This window comes from Salvelinus fontinalis, chromosome 3 (assembly GCF_029448725.1).
Source record: "Salvelinus fontinalis isolate EN_2023a chromosome 3, ASM2944872v1, whole genome shotgun sequence".
In the NCBI taxonomy this organism is placed as follows: domain Eukaryota; kingdom Metazoa; phylum Chordata; class Actinopteri; order Salmoniformes; family Salmonidae; genus Salvelinus; species Salvelinus fontinalis.
Genome location: NC_074667.1, coordinates 7567809 through 7585484, shown reverse-complemented (window position 1 = coordinate 7585484; position 17676 = coordinate 7567809). Strand labels below are relative to the sequence as shown.

At 41.9% G+C, this 17676-nt stretch overlaps 3 protein-coding genes across 3 annotated transcripts; 2 read left to right on the top strand and 1 right to left on the bottom strand.

Annotated features, from left to right (window-relative positions):
- The first annotated feature begins 57 nt into the window (after positions 1-57).
- Positions 58-4272, top strand: LOC129837634 (pre-mRNA-splicing factor CWC25 homolog). The gene is made up of 9 exons (XM_055903951.1): positions 58-262; positions 700-872; positions 1095-1331; positions 1453-1522; positions 1628-1776; positions 2805-2886; positions 3013-3281; positions 3414-3587; positions 3674-4272. The coding sequence occupies exons 1-9, from the start codon at positions 245-247 to the stop codon at positions 3786-3788; spliced, it is 1287 nt and encodes a 428-aa protein (XP_055759926.1). The 5' UTR covers positions 58-244; the 3' UTR covers positions 3789-4272.
- Positions 4273-4713: 441 nt separating this feature from the next.
- LOC129837619 (proteasome subunit beta type-3) lies at positions 4714-6609 on the top strand. Its single transcript, XM_055903929.1, has 6 exons — positions 4714-4855; positions 5425-5609; positions 5724-5831; positions 5910-6087; positions 6183-6277; positions 6450-6609. The coding sequence occupies exons 1-6, from the start codon at positions 4853-4855 to the stop codon at positions 6496-6498; spliced, it is 618 nt and encodes a 205-aa protein (XP_055759904.1). The 5' UTR covers positions 4714-4852; the 3' UTR covers positions 6499-6609.
- A 326-nt stretch (positions 6610-6935) lies between these two features.
- LOC129837604 (phosphatidylinositol 5-phosphate 4-kinase type-2 beta) lies at positions 6936-17416 on the bottom strand. Its single transcript, XM_055903907.1, has 10 exons — positions 16752-17416; positions 14143-14240; positions 12831-12927; positions 11980-12132; positions 11541-11687; positions 10716-10754; positions 9909-10022; positions 9389-9647; positions 8194-8297; positions 6936-8026 (listed from the first exon to the last, which is right to left on the bottom strand). Exons 1-10 carry the CDS (start codon positions 16893-16895, stop codon positions 7946-7948), a joined length of 1236 nt encoding a protein of 411 aa, XP_055759882.1. The 5' UTR covers positions 16896-17416; the 3' UTR covers positions 6936-7945.
- Between the last annotated feature and the right edge of the window lie 260 nt (positions 17417-17676).

Below are 17676 nucleotides of genomic sequence, written 5' to 3'. Positions count from 1 at the left end.
TGCTATCCGCCAACCCAATCCCCAAGAAGAAGAAGCCGAAGAAGAAGAACGCACTCTTAAACAACCGGAAAAAATAATCAGAAGGTCCGGAAGTACAAATAAAAACACAACACGCTAACCTAGCATGCAAATGTCGATGTTATTTAGATAATAACATACATTTGTTTTGTCAGGTACAATAACCACATAGGTAGAGGACACGTTTATTCATATCTTATTTCTCAATTGGACGATCTAAGTCAAGATGGGAGGAGGTGATCTCGTAAGTATGATCAAATATTAGCTTACAAAGCTAACTAACTGAGCTAGCTACGCATGCATGTTTTGTTTGTGTCTAGCAAGCTAACTAATCACTAAAACACCTAAATGTTCGATACAATTAAATTACTGCCAACTTATGAACTAGCGTTTAGTGAAGAGAAACGCTATCACTGCCATGACAACGATGGCTAGTTGGTGTAGTTAGTTAAGTTAGTTGACCCCCTAACTAAATTACATTTTGAAGGTGTTTATTTTACATTTTCCCAGTTATGTTGTTACACAACTACCTAGCTAGTTAAAGTTACTCAGACGTAGTAATTCCTTCCCTTCCCTGAAGAACAATTGGAATTCAGAAAGAATGGTTGTATTGATCAATTGTAGCGGTCTTTCCCTGTTTGTTTAATTATATCGAATATCACTTTCCCTTATCTCTGTCAGAACTTGAAGAAGAGCTGGCATCCCCAGACTATGAAAAACATAGAGCGGGTATGGAAGGCTGAACAGAAGCACGAGGCTGAGGTGAAAAAGATTGAGGAGCTTCAGAAGGAGCTGAGAGAGGAACGGGCTCGAGAAGATATAACCAGATTCGCTCAGCAGACTGGGGCTCTAAAGTAATGCTCACCTCACTGACCCTTGTGATGAGGAGGAAGTAATAGGTCTCACCTTGATAGAGAAACCACTATTCCTGTCTAGTTTTAGAAGTCAAATGAGTTAGCTTTATTTAATACTTTTCCAATTTTCATGTGTGCCCTCACCACAGACAAATGGACAGAGATACTCCCCTTGGATGTTGTCACTAACACTCAACCACTTTTTTTTTTGTTTTACTCCAGGAAAAAAGATGACCGGTTGGACTGGATGTACCAGGGGCCAGGTGGTCAGGTGTCCCGTGATGAGTACCTGCTGGGCCGCCCCGTCGACAAGCAGATCACCCAGCAGTTTGAGGAGCCAGAGAGCGGTCCATCCGAACAAACCGGCCTCCTGCCTGGCTCAATCTTCAACCCCTCCACCCCTGCATCCAACCTCGACATGGCCGCCAAAATCAGAGAGGACCCGCTGTTTGATATCAAGTCAGTCACTCTTGTCTATTTCTTTACCATTTAGTGTGTCCAGCTAGCAACTGTTATACCATACATTGATGTTCTGCTGTTAGCCAAGAGCTGATGATAATGACACGTCTTATTTTTCAAGGAAACGGGAGGAGGAGAAGAAGAGGGAGGTCTTGACAAACCCAGTGAAAATGAAGAAGATCAAAGAAATGGTAAGTTCTCCATTCAAACTGGGATGAAATCAGTTTCAGCCTGTTGTAGTTTCAGATGAACCTGGTTCTAAAGCAGCAACAGTTTTTCACTTTATTTTCTTTCAGCTGCGTCAGAATCTTGAAAAGAAAGACAAGAAAAAGAAGAGGAAGAAGGACAAGAAGGAGAAAAGGGAGGAGAAAGAGAGGAGAAAGGAGAAGAAGCATAAGAGAAGGAGCTTGAGCTCAAGCTCTGTGGACGAAGACAAAAAACACAGGTGCACCTGAAACCTAACTTCAATAGAGGTTTCTCAGGATCAGTAAACAGATGCCAATATGACCAGTTTAACTGTTTTGATGTTGTAAGCATTTTGTGATAGTTTACAAAATCTAGCTTGCAGCTTCTATTTTTGACAGCAACTTCTGGATGGGGTAGATTGTTTAATTTTTTTAATTATTATTTTATTTTTTATTTAACCAGGCAAATCAGTTAAGAACAAATTCTTATTTACAATGATGGCCTAGGAACAGTGGGTTAACTGCCTTGTTCAGGGGCAGAACGACAGATTTTGGGGATTCGATCTAGCAACCTTTCGGTTACTGGCCCAACGCTCTTAACGCTCCAATCCTATCAGTCCTTAGACCCCAGCAAGATTCTGCATGTCTAGCCCTTATATTTAGCCTCTCAGTGAAGTGTTTTACTCTTTTCTTTTCAGGACAACCAGGGCTACAAGTAGAACACAAAGCAATTTGACTTAAGTAGTTGCGTAAATTGACAAATGTCCATAAATAAAAAAGGGCCGCCAAAGCAAAAACCTGATAAAAATGAATTTATATTAATGCTGTAATTACAGAAATAGTTTGCTCACTGGGAAATGGATATCCAACTAGTCAGTGACAACTGAGCTTATTTCAGTATTATAGACACTATCTTGGGATTTCTTATGATATTCTATGTAGAAGAATCTCTCACCTTCTAATGACTCCTTTGTAGCTTGTGAGCGTCATAGAGCAAAACATGTTACATGTGCGTGTTCTTGAGCTTTTCATAGATGGGTAGCTGAAACCATTCGGACTCTACAGACATTCGCCCTTGTCTCACAAACACCACTCTCTCAGCCACCGTAAATAATCACACAGACTAATGCTAAGTACCTACGGATGCAGAATAAGTAGATTAATCCAATGGTACAACCCATAAGTATGTAGCTCAAACACACAATGTTTAAAAGGGGTTAGAAGTCCAAAACATTCCAGCGTTGTGGTGGGACTCATTGGGTTAACTGAGTGATGTATCTTTCCCTAGGCACCATTCTAAAGAGGAATCCAAAGAAACAACCCACTCACGTTCCCACCATCGCAGTGTCCCCGCTGGCTATGGACTACAGGTCAGTACGGCTCAATCTTTATATATTGACAGTGAACGTTGTTAGATCTTAGTCCAATCAATTCAAAGTTACCTAAATCCTCCTGAGAGAGATGTGTACCGCTCATCGCCTAATTTTTCTCCTCAGTTTCCAGCTGGGAGGCATCATCAGTCCTCAAAGCCCCCCAACCACTTAAGGCACCGTTCTCAGGAGAGGAGCCGCTCTCGATCGCCTCAAAGGACAGACGGGAACGGCCATCATTCCTCTCACAGGACAGACAACCACCCCTCTCACAAATCAGAGAACCACTCATCCCACAGGACAGACCAGTTCAAAGTTCCACAGTTTCAGCGCCCCAAAGCCCCTCCCAGCCCACAGAAAGATTGCCACCAAAGGCGTCAGAGCAGTACCACCAAGTAAGAGTCCACAGCACCTGTTTATACAATTATCACACTTGGGTTCAATCATCAGTGAACTAATGGTAATCACACCACCCCATCCTAAAGTGTTTTCTTATCCCTATATTTATCTGTCTGATATTCTCTTAGATGTCTCTCTGCTGAAGAGCTGGAGAAGAAGAGGAGGGAGATGATGGACTATGCCAAACAGAGAGACGAAGAGCGTGAAAGCAACATTAGAAGTTACAAACGACAGGATGAACAGGAGAAGGAGCGGGAGAAAGAGAAAGGCGGCAAGCATGACCGCAACGCTGGCTTTATCCAGTAAGTATTTCACTGACGACACGCACGTATTGCATGCTTACTCTGGCTGTTGTCTGGTCCTCTAAAACTTGCGTCCATCCCTACAGTAACATGAAGCTGGAGAGTGCCTCCACCTCTTCCTTGGAGGATCGAGTCAAGAGAAACATCCAATCCATACAGAGGACCCCCGCATCCCTGGAGAAGAATTTCATGAGGAGATGAGAACTAGAAGAAGCAGGAATGGGTTGATGGAGGAGAGAGTAAAAATATGCACCAGCTACCACACTGAAATATGTGCACCGGTTTGCCAGGACTGCCAACTAATTTAATAAACAAAACAGACACTGCAGAGGCACCATGCATTTGCACTCGGGCCCTGTGAAACTACCCCTTAGCCATTGCCCTGACTAAAGCAATGCAAAGGTTCTGACTTCCACTGTAATGGAAAAACTCACCCGTGCCATTCACCAGCAACAGCAAGCCATACTCAACTTTATAGTATGAGCAATGTTGGATTTATTTTAAGTGGAAATTGTATATTGTGTTCTCTGTAATGGTTAGAATTATTCAAACTTTTATCACACACAACCCTTTTGTAAATGATGTTCCTTGGAAATCTTTAGTGTATTGCTGTAACGGAAAATAATTGTGTATCTTAATAAAAAATGTTTCCTAAAGCTCTTGAGTTGGGGACTAACAAACTAAATACTGTCTGAGTTTACATGTGTTGTATGTGTTGCTGATTACTGCTTTGATACACCTTCAGAAAACTATGATAATTGAAAACGTCCTATGAAGATGAAATAAAGAAAACTTCTCAGGCACACTGTCACCAGCATCATCATAAAGTAGACATACATTGTTGAATGACTATCATAAAAGCCTTTTGTTTTATAGGATAATAATGCTGGATTTAAGAGGTGCCCATCTCCAGTGGTTTGGTGTTTTAGTCACAGGCTCATAGCTTACTGTAAATTTTTTCAATGTATGGTCCCGTAACTTGTCTTTATTTTCATTATTGTTTCACTTTAGAACGCTTCAAACAAACTAGGAACGTTTGCACAGTCCCCTAACAACCGTCAACGGTAACACCAATGGCCACCCGGAACTTTTTACAAACCCAATCATCGTGTAGTACAGAATGACGTTTCAAACAGCAAGTTTGGCTGATTTCCGACTGTTCCAAATCGTGTAGTCACTGTGGGATTGTTATCCGCAGTCATTAAAAATAGTGAACATTTACAAGATATTTCAACGGCTAAGGAAGATACCTCAACGTATTCACAATGGTAAGATGATGTCAAATAATGTATGCATGTAGCTAGTACTTGTGGTCCGTAGATTGGTTTGTAAAACTAACTCCGCTAACGTTAGCAACCGGCTGCCTAATCAGTATGGTAGCTAGCATTTAGCTTGCTAACCTTAGCTAGCTAGTTACTATTGCAGGTGACTTTTGGCATGGCTAACTAACAAGTTCAACGAAAAAGTAACTAGTGTTAATCATTTTCCAAACGTAACTACAACAGTAACTCGCTACCTAGTTAGCTATAAACTGGATTCTTGTCACTAACGCTAGTCTATGAATGAGCTGACTAGCTAATGTTAGCACTAGCTATCTGAAGAGGGATGCAACATCATGCAACTTGAGTCTGATGGAAGTTTATAATCTTGACGTTCCTAGTTAAGTTATACCAATGTTTCTACTGATTCACCAATGTTTGAAGTAATGGTCACCCGTCAAAGTTAGTAACTAACTCAATAGTTAGTGATGGAAACAATGTTGTTTTGAAATTGTCCCAGTCATGATTGCTACTCATAACTTCTCTCCCTCGTTTCCTTCCTTGTGTTCCATCTCCAGTCTATTATGTCCTATAATGGTGGTGCCGTCATGGCGATGAAGGGTAAGCAATGTGTAGCCATTGCAGCAGATCGAAGATTCGGTGTACAGGCTCAGATGGTGACCACAGACTTCCAGAAGATCTTTCCCATGGGAGACAGACTCTACATTGGCCTGGCTGGCCTGGCTACTGATGTACAGACAGTGTAAGTGTCCATCAGTGCACCTCTTCTCTCCCAAGTTCCAGAGTATTTGGATGGTTAGTGCAACAGATTGACCTTGCAGGTGATTATTAATTATCTACTTTATTTTTCTAACAGTTCCCAGAGGCTCAAGTTCAGATTGAACCTCTATGAGCTGAAGGAGGGGCGTCAGATCAAACCCAAGACATTCATGAGCATGGTCTCCAACCTGCTGTATGAGAGGAGGTGAGTTTACTGATGTGAAAAAGCACAGTATTTCATATACAAGTCTGTGGCTGATCAAACGTGAATCCCTTGTCTCAGATTTGGGCCATACTACATTGAGCCTGTGATCGCTGGGCTGGACCCCAAGACCTTTGAGCCATTTATCTGCTCGCTGGACCTGATTGGCTGCCCCATGGTGACAGAGGACTTTGTTGTGAGCGGCACTTGCTCAGAGCAGATGTACGGCATGTGTGAATCTCTCTGGGAGCCAGACATGGTAGGTTGTGTACTGTATTGTAAGATAATACATTGAGTGTGATAGTTAATTATATCTCTGTCTTTATTTACAATGGTTATTTTTGACACCTGCAGGAACCAGAGGACCTGTTTGAGACCATCTCCCAAGCCATGCTGAATGCAGTGGACAGGGATGCCGTTTCAGGCATGGGTGTCATTGTGCAAGTCATGTAAGTACAGTCATACTTCTCTTCCACTGCCTACATTTTGGATTAAATACCTGCTAAATGTGTAATTAATCAGAGGATTAATACAAATGACATGGCATTTAGATGGTGATATTAGTAATGCTCTGGTCAGTGTTGTTGTAGTGACAGTACCTTAATTGACTTATTTTGACAGTGAGAAGGACAAGATCACCACACGTACCCTGAAGGCCAGAATGGATTAAAGCTCCTCTCCACCAACTCCCACTATTTTGTATGAAAATGATCAACACTGCGTGTACTGTTTTTCTTATGATACTGTTCAATAAAATGAATTACTATTAGTGTTACAATGACTCTGGTTTGCCTGGTATGTTATGTGAGCAAGTAATGAAAGATGAGGACTTAACTTTGTTTAATGCCAGATTGATAATTGTGTGGATTATCTGTGCTGTGGTGACTTAATAAAACAGGGAAATATAGCCAGGAGCCTAATTCAGTAATCTTGAGAAGAACAGTCTCCAGGGACTAATTTGAATGAATTGAGCGGCTAAACGGCTATTGTCTTGACACTTGTCTCTCGACACAGAATAAGTCATAATAACCTAATTTAAAACCACCGCTACAAAGCACAAAAGAATGATCTTTGTTAGTCAAAAGTGAGAAAATTAGTTAAATTAGATTCAGGAAAAAAACAATAACTCCCTTTAATATGTAATGAATCCTTTTCAAGTAACTTTTCTGATCTAATGTCTGTTACAAAACAATACTGTATACAAACACAAATGCTACATTAATGTAAACGAGATATAAAAATGATTTTTATGGTAATAAAACAAGCATTTGCTTTAGTATTCCCCTTTTTTATGTGGATTTTCCTTTACCAACCAAGTCCATGGTAAAAATGTCAAAAGTTTTCAGAACAATATGGCAACTTAACATTCAGACACTGTTTTTTCTTTTTTAGTCATAATGCTCAGATGCTAAATTCAGTGGTTTGACATTTCAACTAACTGGCAGAGTCATGTACATTTCAGCCATGCATTTTAATATTGCATTTATTTACGTAAAACCCTTATATTAATCTCCTGCATTTCCAATTTTGATACTGTCGGCTGTGGATCTCCTGACAAGTCAAGGAGGCAGAGTTCGGTCAAAAGATTCATGCGATCTGACCGCTTCTGTGTCTGTGAGAGGTTTGTGTGTGTACTTGTGTGTGTCTGAAAATAATAACGAACGGAAACGAACAGACGGTACTAAACAGACTCCTACTGCTGAAGCTGACACTCTTTCAAGGCATTAGTGAGACAGTTCCCGTGCTGGCGTGAGGACTAGTATAAGGTGGTGTGGGAAGGCAGAAAAGGGGAGGGTCTCAAATATCCTATTGAACTCTGTTTCACAAGCCTTCCTTGTCGAGCGCTCAGATTGAGGTGGCAGGGAAGGCTGGGCAGGGGGAGTGAGACATGGGGGGGAGAAGAGACGTGTTGCTTTTTTTTTTTTTAAAGAAAGTCCGGCGCCCCCTCCCTGTGGGTCAATGTAACAGGCTCGTGTCTGTGCATCCTTTCAGTCTGTCATCCCCAGAGTGGGAGGGTAAGGGGTGGGGCTAAGTCAGGTGGGAGTGGCAGGAGGAGCGAGAGAGGGGTGGGTGTGGCTGATGACAGGATGTGATTGGCTGGGGTAGGAGAGATGATTCTATGACAGGATGTTGGACATGAACTCAAAGAATCTTTTGGAGTACTGCTCTGGGTTTACGGTGGAGATCTCTGCCCCAGCCTGAAGGAGGGAGAACAGAGTTCAGTGTAAACATATGCACATTAGGAACATACAACTACAATTTATATGTAATAACACATCTTCTCCTTGAAACTACTATAGGATCTAGCATCTTTGCAGCCTAAACACTTGGCTTCATGTTTGGTCAAAGCTAGTCCATTACTCACCCCATGTTTCACAGTTTTGGCAGCATGTGCAGCTTTTTTCTTAGCATCGTAATGTGTGAGGATGTCGATGATAGCCATGAAGTACACTTCTTTCTTCACAGCACCTACCACAAGGAGCAAGACAGTGCATAGGAGTATAAATAGCAAGTATTACTTTTCACTGGGCAGTCCCATGATGTCTGTTCTAAAATTAGTTTAATGTTCAATGTTAATTAAAGATGCACTATACAGAAATTGCTTCAGCATTTCCTGGTTGCTTACCCATCTACACACAATACCCCATAATGACAAAGTGAAAACATGTTTTTTGCAAATGTATTAAAAATGAAATACAGAAATATCTAATTTACATAGGTATTCACACCACTGAGTCAATACTTTGTAGAAGCACCGTTGGCAGCGATTACAGCTGTGAGTCTTTAAGGGTAAGTCTCTAAGAGCTTTTCACACCTGGATTGTGCAACATTTTCCCATTATTCTTTTTTAAAATTCTGAAAGCTCTGTCAACTTGGTTGTTAATCACTGCAAGACAACCATTTCCAGGTCCTTTTTTGCTGTATTATTTAAGTGACTTATTGCAAACAGGATCCATGTTTTGGAATATGTTTTATTCCGTACAGGCTTCCTTTTCACTCTGTCAATAAGGTTAGTATTGTGGAGTAACTTCAATGTTGTTGATCCATCTTCAGTTTTCTCCTATCACAGATATTAAACTCTAACTGTTTTAAAGTCACCATTGGCCTCATGGTGAAATCCCTGAGTGGTTTTCTTCCTCTCCAGTTCGGAAGGACACCTGTATATTTGTAGTGACTGGGTGTATTGATACACCATCCAAAGTGTAATTAATAACTTTTACCATTCCTCAAAGGGATATTCAATGTCTCTATTTTTTGTATACCTATCAATAGGTGCCCTTCTTTGCGAGGCATTTCAGCTTTAAATTTTTTACTAATATGTAAACATTTAGAAAAACACAAGTCCACTTCGACATTATGGGGCATTTATTGTGTGCAGGCCAGTGACAAAATCTCAAATTTGATCAATTTTAAATTCAGGCTGTAACACAGCAAAATGTGGAAAAAGTCAAGGTGTGAATACTTTCTGAAGGCACTGTAGATAGAGAGTAGCACAAATATAGCATAATTGCATAAAAAAAAAAATCCCTTGACAAAACTCAAGAAAGACAGTCTCTTACTGTCGTTGCTCTTAATTGCGTAGACGTCCACGGAGGGGTCGAACTCGCCAGGGCCGAAGAACCCGCCAAAGTTGAGGGGGTTCCCAGGGCTGTCTGGAGGGGTGCCGAAGGAGCCGGTGAGTGCTCCTCCCATCCCATCGTTCTCGTACTCCTCCTCCTCTCCACCTGCCTCCACCTCCATCTCCTCCTGCTCTGCCCGGTCCACATCATGGATCCCCACCAGCAGACTGTAGTCCATGATCTTTAGAGTGGCCAGAAACTGATGTACACAAACAGGGGAGAGATGTCAGATATTGTAACAAATGTTCTTTGGGGAAATTTCCCTGGAGGACATTAAACTCACTATTCTTCTTCTATTTGTCAACCTAAAGTCATGTCTTTGTTCACAGGTACTTAGGTGAAACTGGTTGAAAGGACTAGAAACAAAACACAATGTGCAGAAGTCCATTTACCCGGATATTTTAACAATGACAGTAATGATAATAAAAACAACATCAAATCGAGCAGAGATGTCTCCTACCTCTACATCGCGCTTTAGTTTCTCCAAGAAGTACTTCTTGTTGTCATCTCCTATCTGCAGCTTCTGGCCCTCGTTCAGAAAGTCGTTGTCCTTAAAGGTGGGGAGTTCCTTGGCCTGAGCAGAGTGATAGAAATTAGAATCAAAATATTCTGAGATTGGCACAAATGACTGAGGTCTTGATTTAGTTTCAACTCATTATTCTTAGATTGACTTTTTAGGAAGAACGACCATTTCAGGTATTTCCTCTTGGTGTAATGGTTAAGACGTTGGGTTTCTCGAGCGCGAGGTCCGCAGTACGAATCCGACCAGTGACATTGGCTCCACCAGGTTCTGTCCGTCCCTCACTGGGCGTGAACCAGCAACCTTCTGTTCCCAACAACAACTCAGCACTCACAAAGCAGTATTTACTTACCACTCTACAAAAGACGTAGCCAGGAAGGGAAATAACTACTTCTAGGTTTCAGAGCGGGTAATGTAACTCGCACGGTGGATACTACTAGCGCACACACAGCTAACTATTCCACATGGACTACACTCACCCCCTTTTGACTTCCCCCTCTGCGCAGCATGGACAGCAGTCGGACATGGCCCAACTGTGGATGTGTTATTTAATTTGTGCTTCATTATCATTAGATGGAAAAATCATTACTTCTGCACTTTTCTAAAAGTATTTTGGGCTGTAAATGAGTTTTGTTTTTAGCTGGTTAGTTTGATGCTTTTTTTTTGCATGATCTACAGTTATTTTTGGGGTGCTGTCATTGTACCCCAACACTCCTCTCATCATCGTATAAATGTAAATGAACGCACCTTCTCTTTGTCACTGGCTTCCCTTGAGACCGTGGAACCCTGAACGAAAAAAAAAGAAGATAATTCACAGAGATGTAACGGAATGCAGAGTTAGAGACAGACATTCTTTACATCTTTGTTCACCCTTGTTTCTCCTGGACTTGACAGTATGGTTATAACATTGTCATATTTCAGAAAGCAGAACTGTTTCCCCCAGAGAATGCCTGGCAGCCACAGAGTTGTTTGTTGTACGGGAAACGGTGTTCTGAGAGCCAATAGGCATGCACGCCGTCACACCTCTGTTCTCGGTGTTGTTGCCCGTGCACAAAGAGACAGATTTGCTAAGCTTTTCCACAAAGAGCAGCATTCTTAACCATTTCCCATTCTAGAGAATGGGCTCCAGAGTGGCGCAGCGGTCTAAGGCACTGCATCTCGTCACTACAGTCTCTGGTTCGATTCCAGGCTGTATCACATCCGGCCGTGATTGGGAGTCCCATAGGGGGAGCACAATTGGCCCAGCGTTGTCCGGGTTTGGCCGGAGGTAGGCCATCATTGTAAATAAGAATTTGTTCTTTACAGACTTGCCTAGTTAAATTAAGGTTAAATTTAAAAAATATATATATAATAATACATCACATAACCATTGGAGCCTCAAGTTCTACTGAGAACTGGAATACTCTGCAAGCACCCTATGCATTGAGCTTGTTACAAATGCCCTTAGCCCAATGAATGCTAACAGTGTTAGAGCTGTAAGTGTGCTCCTAGTGCCCTACTGGAGTTAGTGTACTACCAGTAAGTGTTCTCCCAGTTAGTTCCCTCCAAGCTACTGTGCATATCGACACCTACCTTCAGGTCGTACTTGCGGTGCACGGTGAGACGGTGGCTGAATACATTACGGGTCACCACCATGTACGTCTCAACCCCGTCCACTGTTAGCCGATACATGCCCAGGAACTGGGGGAGCAGAGTGCTGCCATGACACTCCACTATGAACTGGAGACACCCAATGGAGGAAAGGGGAAAGAGGAAGGGGAATGAGTGATGCAAAGGAAACAGGGAGAGAGCTCCAGTAATGAAGTGGGCATAAATTGTTAGCTATTACAAAAGGATAGTCCCACCAAATTGAACAATTCACCGATATTTCTTCAGCACCACATTGAAAGGTCCTCAATATTTGAAGCCAACATGCTCCCTTCAACATATATTAAGAGGGTGTATGTATGTACAGAAAATATATTTTTTAAATTCAAAAGTATTATATTTGTGTATGTGGTAACTCTCCCACCTGGTGGTACTTCTTGAGGATGTTGTGCATCTCGGCGATGTCTTCGCTGGACACCGTCTTGATGACGAAGCGGTGGTCGTAGCTGGACAGGAAGCGGTTGCCAAAGCGCCCCTGGGAGTCGCTGTTGAGCGGGGCGCTCCTCGTCAGAGAGTTCTGATGACGATCCACCACAGGAGGGAGCCCGGGGGAGAGAGACATACAGAGCAGAAAATTGAGGCTTTGACGTGAATGAAAAGCCCTCTATAAAGAATGTTTCATAATTATTTCACGAGTTAGTAATGGATCAATGGATTTCATTTACACAGAGCTATTCCAAGCTAAACAAAAAACACTTCACATAGCGATCCATTCAGCAAGGCTACCAAGTTAGTTGAACTTAATGTAATAAACTACGCTTGGTATCGCTAAACACTAAAAACACTAAAAACAACACTGTTTACATGTGAGAACGCAGTAAAAAGGGGACAGTCTTTTAGTTCTATATCAACAAATGCTGAGAAAGCCTTACTACATTGGGTTGAAGGATGAAATGCTGATAAAGCCTCACTACATTGGGCTGAGGGATGAAATGCTGATAAAGCCTTACTACATTGGGCTGAGGGAAGAATTGGAATCTGCAATGAGTCAAACTGGGCAGGGAACAACAGGGAGTTCCCTCTGGTCCTCTGATCTGCTCTCTCCTTAATTGTCCTCTACCCTTTTGACATTACCGAGCCGTGCCAAGCAAACGTCTATCCTCATTCTGTCTTTCAGTTCACTACTGTGAACCCATCCTCGATGGTCTTTCTCTTCAGTGAACCCATCCTGCATTCTTCCCCATAGACATCTCCACACAGGAGACCATATTTTACCTGGTAATCCTGGTCATCGATGCAGAACCTCTCCCTCAGGTTGCGGAACACCATAGGGCAGTACTCTTTGAATTTGAAGCGGCTGGGCAGGTTTTCTCTGAGAGATACAAGAGTGTTGAAGAGTGTTAATATAGAAGAGTGTGTCAGCCCATTAGCATTCAGTGTTGGTGTAATCTGAGGAATCATTGGAATAGATAACGGAAATGTGAGACGCTCTTGACCAGCATACTAGAGGTGCTTCACTACGAGGATGATTTGCAATGCAAAGATGCACAGTGAAGTGTTCAATTCATGTTTTGACTACAACTCCAGTGTAGTGTAGCGTAGTGGAGATCGCCAGAGGCATAATCTTGATTTTACTTACGCAGGAAAATCAAATTAAGGAATGATATATATCTGAAGATGGTAATAATTCTATTACACAACCTAAAATAGTCATATAATCATGCAGTTCATCCGGGTTTTAAACCAATTTTCGGGATAAATAGCTTCTAAAATATATGTAAACAGATCATTATTGTCTCAATTTGTGTTGTTTTCCTGGAGCGCTATTACATGACACAATATCAGTACTTGTTACATTACAACTTGTCTAAGTCCTATCAACTGATTTCAGACAGTTTATGGCTGTGGATTGATTGCATTGTTTGAATGGAATGTTGGCATATTGGCAGTTCGTTTGACAAATGTATGGAGTCATTCCTCTTAAACTGTCTGGCTAGCTAAATTCTTCAAATGCATTACTTTCCACAATATCTTATCACAGCACTGGCAAATCATGGTTGACCAACTCCCTGACCCAAATGGCTGACTGTTATCCCATCATATGAAGGTTCATGTCCATTCTATTATTCTAATTCTATAGTTAGTCCATTAGCAGAGTCAGAGTGTTGATGTAATCTGAGGAACCCACTGAAGTAGATAATGGAAATGTGAGAAGCTCTTGACCAGCATACTAGAGGTGCTTCACTATGAGGATTATTTGCATTGCAAAGCTGCTCAGTGAAGTGTTCAATTCATGTTTTGACGAGAACTCCAGTGTATTGGGGATTGCTAGACCCATGGTGAGTTATAGTACAGGTGATAGAGGAGCTTGATCTTGCTAGTGATTTAAAAGCATAGACCATTGGGCCAACCAAGCCAAGACAAGACATTTTCTCTCCTAATCAGTAGCCTAACATAGTGTTAACAGACTTCAGGTAGTACCGTACTGTATATTTTAGACAATGTAGCTAAATTGGCCTCTTGTTTGAGTTTATATGGGCAGTAATATGGTATGGCAGGTTGCAAAGTTAGAACTCAGGATACCTACTTGTTAAATAGGTGGTTGTCCACTTTGATCTTACTGTAGGCTTTAAAATCATCAGGCATCAGCATTACTGGTACAGGCACGTTACTTAACTCGTTGATCTGAAACAGAGGGGAGATAGAAAGAGCAGGAGATCAGAATAGAATGGTAGAGCAGGGAAGAGGAGGTCAACACACTAATCCCCACACCAGACCAAACTGCAGTGAACCAGTGTCTATTTACTGACAATCATTCACTTTGGACCAAAGCGAACTGACAGCAGTGCTCTCTGGCCGAGTCCCTTGTCACACTGTTGATCTTATCTACCGAGACAGATTCACTGTAAGGAACAGACTGATTCCCCGAGCGAGCCCTCTCCATAGATCTATAAACTCCAGACAGTAAGAGGAGTGGCAGGGAGGGAACGTGAATAAACGCTTCAAAGAAAAAGGAGACAAGAATGCATCCAGGAGACACAGACGCTGCTAAAATAGGAGAGACATTTGAAAAGTTATCTTGAGGTGGAAAAATAATAGCATATGAAGCACAAACACATCGAGTTGTATGGAATATGCAGAACATAGCCTAGTAGCCTCTCATAGAGCTGCTGCTTCAAGGGATAGACTCTCATTCAACTGTCTGACATGCTATCAAGAATCACTGTCTAACATGCCCACAGGTTAGGCTCTGGTAGATAGTGTGTCCTTCAAAAGTATCATATTTATTTGTCATTAGAGGCATAGCTTAATGCCTTCAGCAGGCAGACAATCAATATCCTGACTATATGTTGGATTATGTCTAATCAACATACACACAAAGTTTGATGAAGGTGGTCCTTTGTAACTCAGTTGGTAGAGCATGGCGCTTGTAAAGGCAGAGTAGTGGGTTCGATTCCTGGGACCACCCATCCGTAAAATGTATGCACGCATGACTGTAAGTCGCCTAAGATATAAGTGTCTGCTAAATGGCAGATTTTATTATAAGTATGACGAAGGCTCATATCAGATTTGAAGATGTAGGCTATACCCGGTGTTGCAAAGCCTGTAAGGCTGGCATTATCTACCATCAAGACTGAATCTGTTTTTGAAGGGAGTTTAAATTAAATCTGTATTTGGCTATATGCTCCGACTGACAAAGGTCTTCTCTGAGCAAAAGCTTAGCTTGGAACTGAATTCATCCAGCTTTGTGACTAGCAGAACAATGTTACGACTGACTACCAAGATTAAATATATTCTGGTTATGACTATGGTTATGAGAGCTTTGAGGAGAAGGCTCTTTGACGTCTTTCTTGTAATCGCCTAAATTAGCCTGCCGCCTACACCTTGAATCTACACCCAGCATCTACCACACACTGAACTTGTCCATGATGATTATTGCAGAATGCGTCACAGGATGATTATTACAGCTTCACTAAATATGCTAATTGGTTAATTAAATTCCATTGTCTTCTCCATACAATAACTGTCTGTTTGACTATAGTCTATATTTATCCTTATCTTTCTTATATAAGGTATTGAAATATACATAAAAGAGGCTCACTAAAAAAAACAGCAAATAGAGGGGGAAATCAAGAATAATTACAGACAATAGTACATGCAAGATGTAATGTACACGTTAGTGTAGGCAACATATTGAAATGCATGCAAACATTGGAAGTGAAATTATGCATCAGCACTGTTATTCAAATGGTGAGTGAAGCGAATCAAAAACTGCAAGCCTGGGGCATCATATTCATGCCAGAGATATTGATCTGGAGGTGTCAGTCAAGCAGGGAAGGGGGTGTGTTCGCCTACAACTGCTGGCCACAAAAATGGAGCCTCGAAGCTCTCTGCAATCCATTTGGTGATAGCTGCATTCATATGAGTGAGAAACTTGATGCATTTGGTGAAAAACAGTATCAATAAAGTGTCTTTTAGGATGTGTTGAAGACACTGTCCATCCTTCTCCCACTCAAATTAGACTGTGAACCTATTATTTTTATGGTTGAGTTATGGTTGAATGTGTACTTCACACTAAACCACATTAAATCAGGAATATAGGCTAGAATATGCAAATGTTAGATTTGCCGCTTTCTCATTCATTGATGCCTGTAAAACAATAGGCAGGCAGGCTGCGGTTGAGACTCAACCTGCTGCTCTCCAACAGTCACACCCCTCTCTGGCCTGCGCTAGACAGAATGAATGCTTAGGTTGGAGCAGTGCTCACGACCTCCTCTCCTAACCAGCTCACTTCAGACCACCAAACATCCCACAGAACAGAAGACGTTATGCAGCTTGTGCCAAATAATGCCTGCAAAGTGCGCGGGTAATGTCAAATGTTTATGTTCAACGTCGCAGCTATTTGCTGCACATTTTTAAAGCGCACGCGACTGGCACACCAAATAGCTAGATTGTTGCTACATTTATATTCCTGACCAGGGAGAATGGTGAATGAGGGGTTAACAGCTTTCACCTGAGCATCAGACTAAGTACCTGGCTAACACCCATACACTACAGACTACTAGACGATGGATGAGTTCTAAAATTGGCTTTTGTCAATCAAGCAGCTGGCTAACTATCGCGTTACCGTTAGCTATTCAAAACACCACATAGACAAACAAGCTAGCCTGGGAACAAGAACAAAAATGCATTTACCGTATGGTTGACACCCCACATTAAAACGCTGAGAATAGGCTCACTTGCACGGAATAATTTCACTTTCTGTCCTATAAAATGTTTCTTTTTCGTCTTCGTTTTGCTAGCGCTCACCGGCGCAACGCTGGTACAGTTGGATGACATGTCTCCAGTTGGGAATAATTTAGGCAACGCAAGACAGCCCTGTAATCAAACAGGCTAGCTGGGTCTTATCACTCCAGACAAGGAAATTTGCAGTAAGAGCGTGATATCTATACGTGCATTGTCGTATCCGCTATCCGATTTGCTGAGTCTTTAAATCAAATTAGATTCTGTAGTAAATTAACGGGATTGCATGTTGCGCGGTCACCACCCTTCCTCCAGAGGAGGCCGCACGGTTTCAGTCCGGAGCGGCACACAGACCAGCTTCTGGCATAGATTGCTAGCCGGCCATCTAGCTACAGGCAAGGTTGCCTTTAGCTAAGCCGCAGTCTTCTTTGATAAGTAATACACTCTTGGTGGACGACTCCTCTCCTTTCTGGTGTCGTTTGCTACCCACAACGATTTGAGGTGATTTTATTTAGAGGTTAGTAATCCCATTATGATGCGCCTGAGATTGTTGTCACCAGTTTTGGGGTCTCCTCAAGATGGCGTCTAGACTGAACATCGCAACGAAGTGCGCCCCCAAGAGGCAGAGAGTAGAAGCGCTCGTGCTGTAGTTGGTACCTTGAAAGTGCAGCGACATTTTGGTGAGAAAATCAGTAAATCTCTGTATTTGTAAAAGCTGCTGATGGCAAAATGAATACAACGAATCAGATATGAGGATTTATCAGAGTAAATGTCTCATTCTAATTGAATGGCGATGAAGCAGAAGAGGCATACATTTCATGTGGCTATGAAGCGTGCACTTTTTACAGTCAAATTGACCCTCAAAATCCTACAATAA